The 16,651-nt window shown below is 53.4% G+C and overlaps 7 protein-coding genes across 7 annotated transcripts; 5 read left to right on the forward strand and 2 right to left on the reverse strand.

Annotated features, from left to right (window-relative positions):
• Positions 1-297: 297 nt before the first annotated feature.
• K460DRAFT_334436 (uncharacterized protein) lies at positions 298-3,632 on the forward strand. The gene is made up of 4 exons (XM_040930915.1): positions 298-757; positions 808-1,384; positions 1,430-2,253; positions 2,304-3,632. The coding sequence occupies exons 1-4, from the start codon at positions 335-337 to the stop codon at positions 3,513-3,515; spliced, it is 3,036 nt and encodes a 1,011-aa protein (XP_040790964.1). The 5' UTR covers positions 298-334; the 3' UTR covers positions 3,516-3,632.
• Positions 3,633-3,734: 102 nt separating this feature from the next.
• Positions 3,735-6,485, forward strand: K460DRAFT_384532 (ubiquitin carboxyl-terminal hydrolase 14; the record flags this gene model as incomplete). Its single annotated transcript, XM_040935500.1, has 5 exons — positions 3,735-3,885; positions 3,945-4,012; positions 4,064-6,124; positions 6,179-6,285; positions 6,341-6,485. The coding sequence occupies exons 1-5, from the start codon at positions 3,858-3,860 to the stop codon at positions 6,483-6,485; spliced, it is 2,409 nt and encodes an 802-aa protein (XP_040790965.1). The 5' UTR covers positions 3,735-3,857.
• Positions 6,486-6,937: 452 nt separating this feature from the next.
• Positions 6,938-7,734, forward strand: K460DRAFT_276507 (iron sulfur cluster assembly protein-like protein 1; the record flags this gene model as incomplete). The annotated part of the gene is made up of 3 exons (XM_040928119.1): positions 6,938-7,083; positions 7,183-7,499; positions 7,583-7,734. The coding sequence occupies 3 exons, from the start codon at positions 6,938-6,940 to the stop codon at positions 7,732-7,734; spliced, it is 615 nt and encodes a 204-aa protein (XP_040790966.1).
• A 1,116-nt stretch (positions 7,735-8,850) lies between these two features.
• Positions 8,851-10,035, reverse strand: K460DRAFT_375269 (mitochondrial carrier; the record flags this gene model as incomplete). Its single annotated transcript, XM_040934749.1, has 3 exons — positions 8,851-9,495; positions 9,607-9,903; positions 9,961-10,035. The coding sequence occupies 3 exons, from the start codon at positions 10,033-10,035 to the stop codon at positions 8,851-8,853; spliced, it is 1,017 nt and encodes a 338-aa protein (XP_040790967.1).
• Positions 10,036-11,004: 969 nt separating this feature from the next.
• K460DRAFT_364390 (FtsJ-domain-containing protein) lies at positions 11,005-12,299 on the forward strand. Its single transcript, XM_040933002.1, has 4 exons — positions 11,005-11,287; positions 11,338-11,388; positions 11,436-11,969; positions 12,028-12,299. Exons 1-4 carry the CDS (start codon positions 11,018-11,020, stop codon positions 12,259-12,261), a joined length of 1,089 nt encoding a protein of 362 aa, XP_040790968.1. The 5' UTR covers positions 11,005-11,017; the 3' UTR covers positions 12,262-12,299.
• A 992-nt stretch (positions 12,300-13,291) lies between these two features.
• On the forward strand, positions 13,292-14,563 carry K460DRAFT_277810 (uncharacterized protein; the record flags this gene model as incomplete). Its single annotated transcript, XM_040928205.1, has 3 exons — positions 13,292-13,498; positions 13,680-14,179; positions 14,233-14,563. The coding sequence occupies 3 exons, from the start codon at positions 13,292-13,294 to the stop codon at positions 14,561-14,563; spliced, it is 1,038 nt and encodes a 345-aa protein (XP_040790969.1).
• Positions 14,564-15,037: 474 nt separating this feature from the next.
• K460DRAFT_275613 (uncharacterized protein) lies at positions 15,038-15,951 on the reverse strand (the record flags this gene model as incomplete). The annotated part of the gene is made up of 2 exons (XM_040928056.1): positions 15,038-15,753; positions 15,804-15,951. 2 exons carry the CDS (start codon positions 15,949-15,951, stop codon positions 15,038-15,040), a joined length of 864 nt encoding a protein of 287 aa, XP_040790970.1.
• Between the last annotated feature and the right edge of the window lie 700 nt (positions 15,952-16,651).

A 16,651-nucleotide genomic window follows, 5' to 3' on the forward strand; every position in this document is an offset into this window, starting at 1 on the left:
AAAAGTACTTCAAGTACAGAGATGTTTATAATTATATTGATTCCTCTAGGATAGGCTTTATAGAGAGAGAGAGTTAAAATAATATAATTATAAATATCTCGCTGCTATAGTCTGCCGAGGTATTTCCTATAATTAGATAATCTGCGCGCTGAGGCGTAGGTGTTTCGAATATCCATGGATTGCGGGGGTCGGAAAAATGGTTCATCCGACAATCTAAACTATATTAGTCCTAGTTCCTAAATCTTTCGAGAAACCCGCCCGTGCAGTTGCGACTTTTTCTCTTTTCTCTGGGAAGCACAACGAATCTTCCAAACCCAATCAAACACCGAAGAGAATGGGTAGCAAGACTCGAAAGAGAGAGCATGACTCCGGTTCGGGAGATAACATGAGCGAAGCACCCGCGAAACGACGCCGACAGATCAACGAAGAGCACCTTAAGCTTTCCAAGCTATATGAAGACCTGGCTGCCGAATCAGATGACGTGCGACTTGAAGCCGCCAAACAGCTCATTGTGAAGTTCTCACCAGAGAACAAGCCTGCTGCGAAAGAGGTGCACAGCGCTCTAGGTCGTTTAATCAAGGGTCTCTGCAGCCAACGCAAGGCAGCCAGAGTTGGATTTTCCCTCACCCTTACCGAATTGTTGCGGCAGATCTTTGGCTCCGGAGAAAATGCAATTGAAAGTCTGGAGCTTGATGTGGCCGCTATTATCAGCATGGTTGAAGAGAAGACCAAGGTCGAGGGTAACGTGCCTGGACGGGTAGGACATCAACACACGCCATGATTCTGGCCAGTGCTAATCGACTTTAGGAACGACGAGATCACAAAATTGGAAAGCTCTTTGGCTACAAGGCCATAATGCAATCGTCCATAGTGATTGAGCCAAAACTCTCGTTGGAATGCTGGAACCAGCTTCTAGACCATATATACGGAATGGCACGCGACATCCCCTGGCTACGTGAAGAATGCGGCATGGTACTCGTCGAGGCGGTAAGAAGTCTGAAATCCCGCGCACAGTACCAGAAATGCGCTGAAGAGGTGATTGGACGTCTCAGCGCATTTAAGCTCGTTTCTACACCTGAAGGTGTTGCGGTATGGCTTACTGTTCACAAAAGTTTTGAGCATGTATTACCAGACGGTATCTGGCATGCCAAAAATCCTTTGGCAAAGAAGGAACGCGCCCGTCTAGCAAAGATATTGAAGGAGAACTTTCAAGGCGAAACCGAGAACGGTACCGACGGAGCCACCAAGACCGCAGCTGCGAATCCAAACCCGTCCTTCACTTGGGACCTGGTCTTATCTGAGATCCTGCGAAGAGATGAGCAGAGCAGGAGCAATGCCAAGGAGACAACGGAGTTTCCACAGTTCTGGATTGATGTTGTAGACAGTAAGCTCGCCATTACATACTCTTGACTCTAGCTCACGATGCTAGGCAACCTGTTCTCCTCTACGTCGTCTCATGAGCGCAAAGCCTGGGGGTTCAAATTGTTGAGCAGTATGATCACACAGGTTCCCAAGTGGGCAGTCCCGGCATTGTTCAGTCCAAATCTCATGCGCACCATCATCAACCAGAGCAAGAAAGAAGACAGGTTCCTCCACACAGCCGCACTAGCTTCTTTGAAGGCCGTGCAGGCTAGAGTTCAGCTAGAGAGCAGTTCGGCATCCTTGATCTTCGTTGCACTTACCACCAGGTATGGTAGCATTGAATTTGACAGAACCACCAAGACGAAAACTTTAGAACATGTGCTTTTGTCGGCCGACGATGAGAGCCTGAGAAAGATCGTGCGCCATCTCAACTCGCTTGTTCTTCGTCCAGAAAGCGAAGACCAGACTGTTGCAGATAGCCGACGCCAGATCATCGCCGACATGCTCTTGAACACTGTCAGGAGCTACAAACGATATGATGAGCTCGTTGAACACGTTACCGAGAAGGATAACTGGCTTCGAAGAATACTGGAGGTTTTGGTCGAGTATGCTTACTTCGTGCCCAGCCAGGATGCGAAGACCAGCAAAGTGCCTCTACCTCCGATTAGTGAACGCAGCAGGACAATGTTCCAGGAGCGTCTCTCATCATGCCTAACCAAGCTTCTTGGTGTCAACGCCAACTCGCGCGCAGCCTTCGCTTTAATGATTGTAGGCATGATCAGAAGCAAGAGTACTTCTTCCAGGACGTTGAACCTAGTCTTCAAAGCGGATAGCCCGGTCCTGAAAACTATGGAGGAGGCCTTTCAGGTCCTGGACGCTATCTCTACTCAAGTATAACACACCCTTCTCCTTGGGCGAACTCAACTAATATGATGCTGTAGGGTTCCGTGGCTGGAAATAAGATGGCAGCCGAGGGATTCATGCTTCTCTACTCGTTGACACTGTTGCAAGTGTACAATGGCGAGGGAGATGCCGTTATGATGCTCGATGATCTCGATGCTTCGCGCAAAGCGATGCTCAAAAAGCAGGAAGATTCGACAGCAGAGGGCCAAGACATTTTCGTAGAGATTATCCTGTCTTTCCTTGGCAACCCTCGCACATTATTCCGTAGAATTGGCGAAGAGGCTTTCGCCATCTTTGCGTCTGAGATTAGTTCTGAGGGGTTGCAATCACTGACCGACATACTGGACACGGAGGAAAACCTGGAGGGACAAAAGGAGCTTTTCAATCAAGCAGACGACGATGCTGAGGAAGACCAGTCCGATGACGAGTCCGGAGACGAATCAGACGTTGAAATGATTGATGGCGAACCGCATGACTCGGAAGACGCTTCGGCTTCTGAGGTGGCAAGTGGTAGCGAAAGCGACGAGGTTGACGACGAAGAGAGCAGTGAAGATGATGCAGAGCTCACGCAGTTCAACAATCTACTGGCTTTGACGCTTCAGACTTCCAAACCGAATCTTGACGGCGAGGCTCCCGAAGAGTCGTCTGATGAATCGGACATGGATGACGAGCAGATGATGGCACTCGACCCCCACCTCAGCAACATCTTCCGGCAGCGGAGTAAAACCACGAGCAAAAAGAAGGAGCGGGAGGACGCGAAACAGAATGTTGTCCAGTTCAAATCCAGGGTGCTTGATCTGCTGGCAATTTACCTGGAGAAGCAGTACTCTAACCCGCGTACCCTCAACATGCTCCTTCCAGCGCTCAGACGCACGCGTGCGAACGCAAATAAGCAGATTGCCGACAAGGCTGCCAAGATGCTGAAGACATTCTTCGACACGCGCACAAAACACAAAGCCCCTCTGCCAAAGCCCGAGGAGGTGGAAGAGGTTTGGGAAGTACTAAAGGGCATTCATGAGGAGGCGAAGTTGGGCGGTGGTGCTAAGATGCATGCAGACGCGTGCAGCAGCGCGAGTTTGTACGTCGTAAAGGTACTCATTGGACTAGACAAGAGCAACTATTCTGGAGTGGTGGACGTGTATGCTGAGACGCAGAAGCAGTGGTTCACGGACAGGAAGTCTCCTCTACAGGCAGTACTGTTCACCCAGTTCCAGAACTGGTCTCTGAACTCGCGGCAACAGGGAAAGTAGAGCGATGACTGTGAAGATGGGTTGGCAATATATCCTTGTAGGAATAGCGTAGTCTTGCCATGATTACCCTCTCAAAAGCATGTTTGGTAAATGCCTGCCTTTTCCGCCGTTGTACTGTAGTGAATGGGCCCCCTGTCGCCTGAATTGCCCCACCACCTGCCTGGAGCTATGACAGCCTACTAGCTCTTCAATGTCCAGGAACACGACCACGGCTCATTCTAGCAAACTATTGCCGTCACACCCTGCTTCACAAGGCTCTACCCACCTGCACTGCTCTTTTGCTCTTTCACTATTTGATCTCCCAGGCTGCTCTACCCTCTGCCCACCCCAGGCTCGCAAACAATGGCCTGCACGCACGTAGATGCGCCCGGTAAGTGCCCCGCGTTTCTCCCTGCTGAGCTCTCGTAGTATTATTTACACTCTGTGCAGAGCTTCGCAAACCAGGGCCAACGCAGTCTGTCTACCGAGAAGACTGCACTCAATGCTTCGACTCCATCGTAAGAAGCTTCCTCCGGGTCCTTTCGTGGTCGGACTGACGGACAGCACAGGATGACCCCGCTGGTCTCGATGTTTGCCTCTACTGCTTCAACGGCGGCTGTACCAGCGACCGAAATCACTCGCTCCTCCACGTCTCCGCCACGAATCATCCCCTTGTCCTGAACATCAAGCGCACGCGCAAGAAGATCAGACGCGACGAGCCGCCACACAAGATCACCAAGCTCGCTGTTGCAGCTGAGACGGAAGCCGACCGCTACGATACGACTACACAGGTCAAGTGCTACCAGTGTGGTGTCGATGACGTGGATAAGCGGTCAGGAAAGCTGCCTGACGTTGTCGATGCTGTCCTCAAGGCAAATACGTTTGCTAGGCAGGAGGAGGTCAAGGCTTGGGAGCAGGAGATGACGGCTTGCGAGCACACCCTGTGCCTGGAGCAGGACGCACCAAGGGAAATTGAGTCTCAGATCCTGGGCCACTGCTCAGAGTGTGAACTCAACGAGAATCTCTGGTTGTGCTTGACATGCGGAAACCTAGGCTGCGGTAGGCAACAGTTTGGCGGCATTGGCGGCAACTCTCATGCTGTGGGTCACACAAAGTCTACTAACCATCCTGTCGCGGTCAAGCTGGGCTCCCTCACTGCGGATGGAACGGCCGACATCTACTGCTACGCTTGCGACGAAGAGCGGGTTGACCCCGAGCTACCGAATCACCTCGCGCACTGGGGCATCAACATCAAGGACAGAGTGAAGACGGAGAAGAGCCTCACAGAGATGCAAGTCGAGCAGAACCTGCGATGGGATTTCGCCATGGTGACTGAGGATGGCAAAGAACTGAAACCTCTCTTTGGACCTGGTCTTACGGGCCTTAAAAACCTGGGCAACAGCTGCTATTTGAACAGTACATTACAGGCTCTATTTGCGATGCCAGAGTTCAAAGACCGATACTATCTCCCCGACCAAGGGCTACCGGATGCGCCGCTCCCCGCCGAAGACCTAGAGACTCAGCTTCGTAAGGTTGCCGATGGTATGATCTCTGGTCGCTATTCGAAGCAAGACAGTGATGTTTTCGTCTCCGAACACTCACCAGAAGTCCCACACCAGCGTGGTCTTGCACCCGCAATGTTGAAGCATCTGATTGGACGGGGCCACGCCGAATTTTCCACTATGCGGCAGCAAGATGCGTTCGAACTGCTCCTGCATCTCCTTAAGCTAATTTCACGCTCTCAACATAACGCACCTCACAAGGACCCAGTGGACGCTTTCCGGTTTGCTATGGAGCAGCGACTGCAATGCATCAGCTGTAAGCGGGTCCGATATAGAACAGACGAGCAGGAGAACATCTCTATTCCTGTGCCGATTCGGAGGATACCGAAAGAGGGGTTGATGGAGGTCACCGATGGCGATGGCAAGAATAATGATCAAGAAAAGGAAGAGTTCGAATCGGTCACACTGAAAGAGTGCCTTGACATCTTCACTACCGAAGAACTGGTAGAGCTCACATGTGGAGCCTGTGGTAGCAAGGATGGCTTCACCAAGAGGAGCATGTTCAAGACCTTCCCTGCCGTGTTGGCTGTCAATGCTCGCCGCTTCGAATTGGTCAACTGGGTGCCCACCAAGCAGGACGTCCCTGTCATCATCGACGATGAGCCATTCTCGTTCGATGCTTACAAGTCAAAGGGCTTGACTGACGGCGAGGAACTCCTTCCCGAAGATGCCGGCACTGGAAGTACTGCGGCTTCTTCAGGCAAGTGGCTTCCCAACGAGGCCGCACTGTCAATGCTAGAGGCTATGGGTTTCCCAAGGGTCAGGTGTGAGAAGGCTCTACATGCGACTGGCAACGAGGATGCGGAAGCAGCTTCGAACTGGCTCTTCGCGCACATGGAAGACCCGGACATAGATGATCCGGTCGATTTCAATGCAGGCAGCAGCTCAGCAGGTGGTGCGTCTATCATTGATCCCGAGAAGATCGAGAGCCTAGGTGCTATGGGGTTCAACGCCCCGCAAGCACGGCAGGCATTGAAGGAGACTGGCGGTGACATGGAACGAGCCGTGGACTGGCTCTTCAGCCATCCTGACGCTGCTGGGGACTTTGATCAGGGTGGTAGCTCAGAGGTTCGTTATCTTATTCGAGTTTAGCATTTGCATGACCAGAGCTGACATAGACAGGCGCCCGCCGCATCACAAGAAAAGGTAGAGGCAGGTAGCGACCTATTGCCAGTGAGTTTCCAGTTGCAGTCTATCGTCTGCCACAAGGGAAGCTCTATTCACGCTGGGTGAGTGTTTTCAAGAAGCGCGGTTTGAGAAGGTATGCTAACTATGCCCACACAGTCACTACGTCGCTTTCGTGCGCAAGCAGCTACCTGGCGAACAAACTACATCGTGGGTCCTATTCAATGACGAGAAGGTGGCTAAGGCGGCCGACGTGGAGGAGATGAAGAAGTTTGCGTACGTGTATTTCTTCAGGCGTTTGTAAGGCGTGAACAGTGTGGGACTTGCATGGCACGGGTTAGAGCATAGCGGGTTGGACGCGGAGTTGGCTCGGGTATCATTGGAAGCGGGTTTTCGCGCCTGCACTTTATGGCACATGGCGAAGGAGGCAAGAAAGGCACTGTACTGCAAGCTACGACCCTAAGTTTGGTGTAGAGTGGAGACGTGGTGAGTAATCAATCTCATCTGATAAGGACTTGCTAGGCCTTCGGAGATAGTGTTCGTGCCCCGGTGAATTGTGGGGTTTCGACCGAGTGGACGGAGGCAAATAATGACATGGCCGACCTTCGCTTTTACACTCAGTTCCGCATAGCCGTCACCTCGTCCGCTACACCTACACACACATCCTCAGCACTCCCACAACCCTCGAAATCCATCCAAGTCGATTGATTGACAGACGCCAAACACATCGAAACCTCGCATCCACCCATTTCCACCATGTTCAGGAGAGTCGTAGCGGCAGTGCCCGCCCAGGCCGGCAGAGTGCTTGCAACGGGTGCCCGACCGAGCATCGCATCGCCTATCCGCACAGCAGCGCCCACAGTATCAGTAATGGGAAGGCGTCAGTATCATGAAAAAGATAAGTTGCCCCCCTCCCCGCGCCATTCCAATGTTTGGACTTTGGTGGCGATAACTTGAGTCGCTGCTCGACCCGTTCCCGTATATTGCCTTCTGTCTTGGAGCGCGCAGCTAACGCCCGCAGCACTGCTCGACCACTACAACCGCCCGCGAAATGTCGGCTCCATGTCCAAAACTGACACGGACGTGGGCACAGGACTCGTTGGCGCCCCAGCCTGCGGCGACGTCATGAAGCTCCAGATTCGCGTTGACCCCAACAACAACACCATCAGCGACGTCAAGTTCAAGACGTTCGGGTGCGGTAGTGCGATTGCGAGCTCGAGCTATCTGACCGAATTGGTGAGGGGCATGACACTCGAGGATGCGAGCAGAATCAAGAACACGGAGATTGCAAAGGAGCTTTGCTTGCCGCCTGTCAAGTGTGAGTACTCTTATCGGTAGAAAATCCATCATGGACGGATGGGTATGGGAACGTCTGGGAGTATGTTACTGACTTTGTCCTAGTGCATTGCTCCATGCTTGCAGAAGACGCCATCAAATCCGCCATTTCGAACTACTACACCAAGAACCCCAACGCACGCGCAACAGACCTCGGAGGCAAGTCGGCGCCGCTGCCAAAGGTGGAGATTGAGACTGTTTCGGCCGCGGCCGCGTAAACGAGAAGGCGTACGCCTAAAATTGTTACCAAGGGAAGAAGGACTGATAGGGAAAGTAACCAAGGGACGACCTTGACTTGACCTTTTTTTATTATCTATGTGACATCAGGTCTCTCGCTTCTCAATGTACCTTGATGAGTTATTTGGGGGCGTTTGAGCGTTCACGGTGGGTGGGTGGCTGTCTTGATAATAGCCGAAAACAAGATTGACAAGGTACTGGGCCACAGCCCAGCAAAGGCTGTACATGTTATTTTAGCAATGAACAAAATTCACATTGATACCTGAGAGACTGTGCGTGTGAAAGTTTGATATGGAATTTGGTAAGGTATACAAAGTGAGAATGAAAGAGTCAAGAGTTACAATTTTTTTTTTTCATTCTCCACAACGCCGTCCGTAAGAGGGATATATCATATTTATATCGGGGTCTACCCTGGTTAAACCAAGGTCGATAGTCGCCTTATACACTCGTTGCGTGAGCTGAGCGTCACGCCACATTGTGGGTACTTGGATACAAGGGGGGAAGAGGTCTAATAAAGCACGTGCGAACTGACAGTATCGAAGGAACATGACGATGACATGATAATATATTCATCTGATACTAGCTGGGTGTACTAACCATTTGAAACTATGCATTGATCATGTGCACTCTCCAAAGCAGTGTAATGAGCTAGCCTGCTTTTGCCTTGTGATGAATCTTGGAATTTACTTGATGTTATACAACCCGTTCCTCCAATGACTCTAATATAAGACCATCGCTATATGGCTTCTATAAGCCCGTTTTCTCTATACTACTCAAAGAAAAAGATGGCTGTTGCATTGTCGCAATCAAAGAACGAGACCAGCCTAACGCCGTCGCTATATCGAAATATTGACCGAGGTGTTTCCTAGGTTGACCAGCCATTCCACCAATGCCCAATCAATCCAATCGTCCTAATGCAAATGCGGATGAAGCTGTTATGAAAGAATGGGTGTGACAGTATACAATGGCCACTCATCGTTAGTGGCCTGGGTGTGGCATCTTGCTGTTCATCTGGGAAGAATCTTGTGACGCCTGTGTCACGTTGTTATGCTGTCGCGAAAATAACATCGGGGGATGTCGATGTTGAAGTGTCTTTTCTATAAGAAACCAGAATTCCACTTGCCCATGAGCATGTCCCGCGTCATTTCGAAGCTGAGCCAGCTACTCGCCATGCTCGGTGCAACCTTGAGTAGGTTGGGCACAATACCCTTGTATAGGCCTCGGACGCCCTCCGTCTTGACAATGGAGCGAATGGCGTCGCCAACACCAGCGTACTGGTATCCCATGCCACTCATGGTGTTGACCTGGAATCTCCGCCGCAGGACGTCGAACGGGTATGTGATGGTCTGCGCTACGGCACCGGAGACGGCGCCTGCTCCCAGTTTGCCAATAGCGCCTGGGTCTTTTTGACCTTCGGGTGTGAACTGCGTCCTGGCCATCTCGTACACCATGAAGTTGAGGCCAACGTAAGGTGCTACGCCTGCCACGGTAGGGATGATACCGCGATAGAGAGCAGGGAAACCGCCCTCGGTCTTGTACATGGTAGTGAGGAGTGACCACATGCCCGGTAGCTTCTGGCCAGTTTCCTTCTTGAGACTTGCAAACGATGCGGATTGGATGGATAACCGTGTCCGGACGATGTCGAGAGGGTATGTGAAGGTTACGGAGGTGATGCCAGCGAGACCGCCGCAGAGTAACCGTTGATATGCGCCAAGTGGTGCGCCTGGCTCGCTTTCGAAGAACTAAGACTTGTCAGCTCAACTGACCAGCATGTGTGCGGCCGTGTTGTCCCTGCGCCATTGGTCCTTTTCAAACCCAGACATTCCGCCCGAATGATGCTTGGGTATACTCACACGTTTGTAGACGTTGTATGCGCTGAACTGTACGGCAGAATAGGGCACGATTCGTATGCAGTTGGTTCCATTGCCAGCCATGAAGCCCCTCCAACCCTCTTCTCTCCACATCTTGGCCAGCGCTTTCGGTACCGACATCTTGTACTCATTCCGGCCGACGCTCTGAACCTGAAATAGAATCTTGAGGCGCTCGAGGGGCGATACGACGGTGCGGGAGACGGCGCCAGCCACTCCACCGGCAACGAAGGAAGCAAGGACTGGCTGTGCGAGGAGTTCTCGGAATCGCTGGAGGGTGGGCTGCAACGACAGAGTCAATTGACGTGTTGGAGGGGGGGTTTCTGCACGTGTACCTACATTTAGATCCTTTCCGGGTTTCGAGGTCATGACTGCGGCCGTCTGCGACTGCGGCTGTGGGGAGGTTTTGGACATGGCAACGCAGGTAGTGCCCGCAGCGCAAGCACGCGTCTATCGGGGGACAGGAGAAGTGGCGCGAGGCAATGTCGAGCTCATGGGTGGTGGCTGCTGCTGGTGATGCTCCGGGGTTGTAGATGGAGGGCTGACTGGGCGCGGAAAGCGGGCGCGGTGGTATCGCAGGAAGCTGGATTTGCCATGCAAGGCAGATATGGAACTGCCGTGTCAAGTCGCGAGTCGAAAGCGTGTGGCGGCGCAATGAGTGCAGGGTGCAGGGCGTAGTAGTAGTATTAGTAGTAGTAGTAGTAGTAGTAGTGGATTTTCGATGCCAGATGCCGGGGCTCTTGAGAAATGCTAGCGCGCTACCAAGTCACGGCGGCGAACCAGAGTCGGCCCCAGGTATCCAACGCTCGTGTGTGGTGTAGCCTCGCTCTGTATGTCTATGTATATATGTACGTAGTAGTCCATCTCTGATCGACAGCCCGCCCCCGACTACTCATTGCAAAGCAATCACACAGGCAACGGAATCAGGCATATTGGCGGACCACTTTGTGACATGGCTCAGGTGCCAGAGCCGCACAGCCGGCGGCAGCATCGCCCAGCTTTCTCTTGACTGTGACGTTGATCACGAGAGCAGTACGACGCATGTCAAGCCTAGAGGCGCCAAACATGGTATGGTAGAGGAGTGGGGTGCAAACTGCCCGAGGCCAAGCGATAATGTCCCGGGATGTAGTTGTAGGTAGGGGGTTGGCAGATGGATGCATCTTCTATACCTTGAGGCGTGTTGTCGTCACCTGTCTCTCGACCGCTAATGCAAACATTGGAATGAAGACATGATTAGTAGGATGATTAGTAGGCTCTTGGTGACAGCAGGCATGGTATACAAGTATGATGCTCCTCTCTCCGGGGGGGTGCAAACTTTGGTATCGATAAGGAATTATTACAAGGTAGGAAAGCTGGGAAAGCTACCATTTGTGACCTCTTCACTCACAACAACCCCATGCTATCGCGCCGTGTCTTCCAGCAGCTGACCGACAGTCTGCTGTTAATAGGTCCTAGCAACAAAGGAGCTGCAACTGGTTGTACCGCTACTCCATGTCGGGCGTGTCGCCCATGTAATCGAGCAGCACCAGTGCCCATTCGGCATGCTTCGTCGTCGTCGTCGTCGTCGTCGTCGACCAGATGGAAGTCGCGCCAGGGCAACGACTTCTTTGCCCGGGAAGCTCGAGTCCAGGGGCTGAAAAGCCGTGCTGCCTTTAAGCTGCTTGAAGTACTGTGCCTTGCTCCGCCATGGAACCATCCAGAGCTAATGCCCCACAGCTTAATGAGAAACACAAGCTGTTCAAGCCCGGCCAAACCGTCGTCGACTTGGTATGCACAGTCGAGAAGGTCACAGGGACGTGGCTAAACCAACGTAGGGCTTTGCACCGGGTTCATGGTCTCAGGTCGCCGTAAACCGCACAACCCCAGACGGTCGCGTAATCGGCATCGACCTGATACCCGCGCAACCTCCTCGAGGCGTCTCTACGATACAAGGCGACTTCCTCTCTCCCGTAATCCAAGATCAAGTCCGAGCATACGTCCGCGATCCCGACCTGGGTCGACCGCGCAAACATATAACGTCGAGCAAGAGCCAAGGACTTACAGAGGAAGAAATCGACGACATGGAGCGAGGATACATTGACATTGAACGGCAGGCCCACTTGGACCGTGTCGAGACCGAGACAGTCGGCCAGCGGGTCCAAGACAAGGGCCCAGAGTCCGGCCCCGACTCGCAGCTGCCCTTGAAGGAGCGGGATAGACACCAAGGACGAGCAGTCGATGTGGTGCTGAGTGACATGTCAGAACCCTGGGTCCAAACCGCTGGCTTCTACAAAAAGAGCCTTAGTGACCCGTATTTTAGGATGATGAACACCAGCGGCAATGCTTTCAGAGACCACGCCGGTAGTATGGTAGGTATCTACCTAGGCAGTCTCTTGGGCTTTCAAACCCCGGACTAACCCTGCACAGGATCTTTGCATGGCCGCGTTGACCTTCTCTTTCGACACGTTGAAGACTGGTGGCCACTTCCTCTGCAAGTACTACCAAGGAAGCGAGGAGAAGGCATTCGAGTCCAAGTTGAAGCGCCTGTTCGCCAAGGTGCATCGAGAGAAGCCCAGCTCGTCACGCAATGTACGACACGTGTCATCCTTTGGACCTCTCATGCTGATTGCTGCCAGGAGTCCAAAGAGGCCTACTTTGTAGCCACACGCCGCAAGGAGAAGCCCACAAGGGAGTTTGTGTTCCAGGAAGGAGCGTGAGCAGTACCGTTACGAAGCTGGCATGGCGGCCTTTTTTTTGTCAGGAGTAAACTATACATTGATAGGCAAGAATTAAACGCTGTTCATCAAAACCGTAGGGAAAATGGCGAGGCTGTACATGATGACACTTGAACTGTTGAGAAATGGGCCAGAGCTCGGTTAAAGTACGCGGACAGCCTATGGGTGAGGCAGTTAGACTCGGCCGCCAAGCTCACTGCGTTTGCAGCAACCACTTTGCTCGGGTCGGATCGGACAGGTCGGAGAGGGTGTGGTGTTTAATGAGCAATCTCCCTGTAAGAGATCTCCCTGTAAGAGATGGGTGAAGAGTCAGTCAGAGTCGGCCACATCCCCATATGCAGGTGGCCGCGATCCAAGCCCGTCTAGCCTGGGCCCGAGGGTCGACGAGGCCCCGGTGTCCAAGGACAGGCCGTCGTACGGGAAGAGGGTATGTACTGGGGTCCCAACTATGGATCCGGAGGATATGTCAAGCATCTTGTGGGCCGCGTAGCAGGGATATGGGATGGATGGAGGTGGCCCGAGCTGCTTTGTGTGTGTGTGTGTGTGTGTGTGTGTGTGTGTGTGTGTGTGTGAATGGGGAATGATGCGCTGCGACAAGACATGTTTGCTGGCCGGATAATAATAATGATAATAATAATAATAATTCTCCCCACGGTGCCAGCCAGATGTTCGATGCCCCTTCTCTCCCCCCCTCTCCCTTCCCCCTTTGTGCTTTCTCTCGCTCGAACAAGGTGGACGTCTGCGCCCTCGAAGACGATGTGGTGCACTAGGACCATCATGGAGGACCAGCCCGCTCGGCTGTGGGCCTCCCCCCCCCCGGCTAGAGCGCCAAAGCAGGGCGGGCGTGAAAGCCTTTCGTAACCTTATCACTCTCACCTCTTTTGATCATCCATCCAACCCCCCCAATCAATCTAATCCGAGCTGTGCAACGTGCCCAATGACTGGGAGTGTGTGCGATGGATTACCAAACTTTCAATAGCCACAATAATGCCTCGTTTGGCGCCCAGTTCTCCACCTCGACGGCGGCCCCGCAACACTCTCACTTCTACGCGGAACCTCAGGCCCGGATCCAGCAATCAAACCCATCCTTTGCCTACGGCCAGTTCCCTAATGGACAAGCCGCGTCGTTTCCGAGCATGGGTGGCGCCATGGGCAGTAGTAGTGTTATGCAGCCCGGAGCCATGCCAGCTTCACTGAACCAGGCACGAGGTACGTTGTAAGCCAGTGACGTGCTGCCCTATCGCTTCTCGTGTCCCCTCATGCCGTCGCCCTTTTGGTTCTTTTCTTTCTTTTCCCTCTACTCGCTGCTGACACCATGGAGCCGCCGCACTCCAGCAGCAGCAGCAACAACAGCAACTACAGCAACTACAGCAGCAGCAGCAGCAGCAGCAGCAGCAGCAGCAGCTGTCGTCGCCGAGTCCTTATTCCAACCCGCCCTACTCACAGCCGTTGCAGTCGCCCGCACACCAGCAGTTCGCACAAGCCCGCCAGACCGCCTCTCCTGCGAGCGCCAGTGGACAGCCGTATGCGACGCCCCAGCCGCAGCAGTCGCCCAGCACCCTCGCGCCCAGCGGTCACCAGCAGCAGCCCATGAATTCGCACAACCCCGCAAAGTCGGAGCCCGCGCAGGCCCAGACGCCTGTGAAAGCTGTCCCTCCATCGCCTGTGTCGCCCGTCACCCAGGCACGCAACCAAGGTCGCATGGCCACGTTGCTTGAAATCAACAGCATCCTCATCAAGGAGGTGTGCGACCTGCAGGCCCAGGGCAAGGCGGGACACGTCGGCCCTTCACCAGATGGCAAGACGGACGGAGACAAGCCCCAGCCGTCAAAGGACTATGTAGAGTGAGTACAAGCCATGCTTCTTCGCCTTCAGCCATGGCATCTAACCCACCCAGGTGCATGCGCCGCCTACAAGCCAACCTCGCCTACCTGGCGCAGAATGCTGAGAAGAACCCCAAGCCCGGCCAGCAAATGCAGCCCGGCCCCGCCATCATGTCGCCTCCCGCATCGCCAGTCGAACTCGTCAAGTTGTACCAGAAGCTCCACGACCTTTTTCCAGGCTGGAAAGGACAGGTTGCCCAGATCAAACAGTCTCCCGGACCACAGCGAATGAACTCGAACACATCACAGCCGCCGAATAGCGCTGGCTTACAGCCAAATTGGAGTCAGAACGCCATGCAAAACATGCAGCAAGCACAACAGCAACCCAAAGCCGAGCAGCAATAGCCCTCTTCTGCATCTTCCCTGGGCGTTTGGACGGCGTCATTGTATTTGTATACCTTTTGTAAACGCATGGCATAGAGTGAGCCTGGGTCATCTGTCTCGGGGCGCGCATTTCAACGTTATAAATACTTGTTGGAGTTTTACTCATTGTTGTTTTCTTGGAATTCTGATTTTGGCACCCGGTTTGGCATCCCTTGGTTATCAGCGGTCTTTCTGTTTGCATCCCTGCTTGATACCTCCTTGCAACTCGAATGTATGAATGGTTAGTGTCGCCACCTTGGTCTTGCTTGCATACTACGTACAACTGTTCACACTAGTGGGCGGCGCATCCCATATCTAGAGAGGCAAGGTCTTTTCTTGGATTGGTCAAGAGCATGACACTGCAAGAAATACAAGTTTGAGAAACCACTTGAAGCCAATGCCTCCAACTTTCATTGCAATCTCCACTACCCCTTCAACACCATCCAAGACTTGCCTCTATTCTTCATCCATGTCGTCAAAGAGCGTGAAAGCTTCCTGCTTTGGCCGCGGCAGTCTGGGGCCAGGCGGGGGCTGCTGTCCAGACAGCGCAAGCAATGCATCGCCTGGCGACTTTGAGGGGTCCTCCAAGAGGGGCATGTTCTTCTCCCTCTCTGCTTCCTCGTGGGCCGGGATGTCAAACTCGTCTAGATTGTGATGTTTTTCGCGGTAGTATTGGAGTTTGTAGAGGTTGCCTGCGCGAATCTTTTCGTTGCTGGGCCAGGGATACCAGGCCATTTGGCTGTCTTTGAGCTTTTTCAGCCATTCTTCTTCCTCGGTGGTCATGTCAGGTACTGCATCGTCGGCCATGTCGCCTTGCTTCTGTCCTTGTGCAGTGTCTGTGGGTGCTTCTGGTGCAGGCGTGTTCGCACCGTTTGTGGGAGCTCCGCTTGACCCTGCGTCTTCCTTGTCTTTGTCCTTGTCGTTGTTTGCTTCTGGGACGCGCTCGCGGTAGGTTGGAGGGACCGTGTGTTTTGAGATGTGGTTCGCATACTGGAGGAGCTCGTCGAACCGGACTGCGCGCGAAGATTCGGGAAATGTAGTCGCCGGCGTCTCAAAGAGCTCATGTCGCAGGGCAGCCAGTTTCTCGACCGAGGACTTGAGCTGCTCTTGCAAGACGTCAGCTTCAGTGCGCAGGGCGTGAATGCGCGCGTGGTTGGCCTGGTGTTTGGCGACTGTGCCACGTCAGCTACTGGCGTAATAAGGGCAGGTCATGGGTGTGTACGTTGGTCCAGTCCTTGGCTCAGCTGGCCATCGGCAGCTACTAGGTCAATGGCAGCTTGCGGAGATGGATTGTAAGCGGCGATTGAATCTACCAACGTGCCCAGTGCCTTCTCGACCCGCTCAAACTGTGTGGTCAGGATGTCGTCCATGGTTGGGAGGGCTGAGTGTTGTGGTTGGGCGTGATGCGTCGAGGCGGGCGGTTGCGAATAGTAAGCCCAAGGAACCTGAGGAACGCGCAGGTGAACGCGCTCACGTGAGCAATTCTTTCGGGGGGTTCTTTTTTGTCGCCCACCACTAATAACACTGCGCGAGCAAATGGACCATTGATGATGCGTAGGGCTAGAGGTGCAGGTGCAACTGCGGGCGCCAGATGCTTGGTGCTGGCTGGATGGTTCAGCTCCAGGGACTATTCGTGATTGGACTCGACACTACTGCTGTACAACCGCAACAAGTTTGCTTGGGCCAGAAGTAATAATAAGCAGCAGGCAAAGGCCGCATGCATGCAGGTTCGCCTCTCTCTTCTAATAATTAGGCCCGTGGGTGGTTGCGAGTATGACGAGGCTGGCGCTATAATTGTCTCGAACGCAACCGAAAACGTCACTATAACTTTGGCGCTTGAAACCCTCCGCTGCTCCCCTTCGTCATACCATAGCACAGCATAGCATAGCATAGCATAGCTACATGCCCTCGACTCCTGCGGCTCCTACTCTTCCTAGCCCTCGTATCCAGTTCCGAGAACCACGATTCCCAACTATTGCCTGCGCCTAGAAGCCCGCCTCTGCTGCGCCTCGTCTTCCAGAACCCGCACCCCGCTCTTCTCCATCGATTGGTCCCAAGACCCCCCCCCCC

The sequence above is a fragment of the Cucurbitaria berberidis genome (assembly GCF_010015615.1).
Source record: "Cucurbitaria berberidis CBS 394.84 unplaced genomic scaffold K460scaffold_2, whole genome shotgun sequence".
In the NCBI taxonomy this organism is placed as follows: domain Eukaryota; kingdom Fungi; phylum Ascomycota; class Dothideomycetes; order Pleosporales; family Cucurbitariaceae; genus Cucurbitaria; species Cucurbitaria berberidis.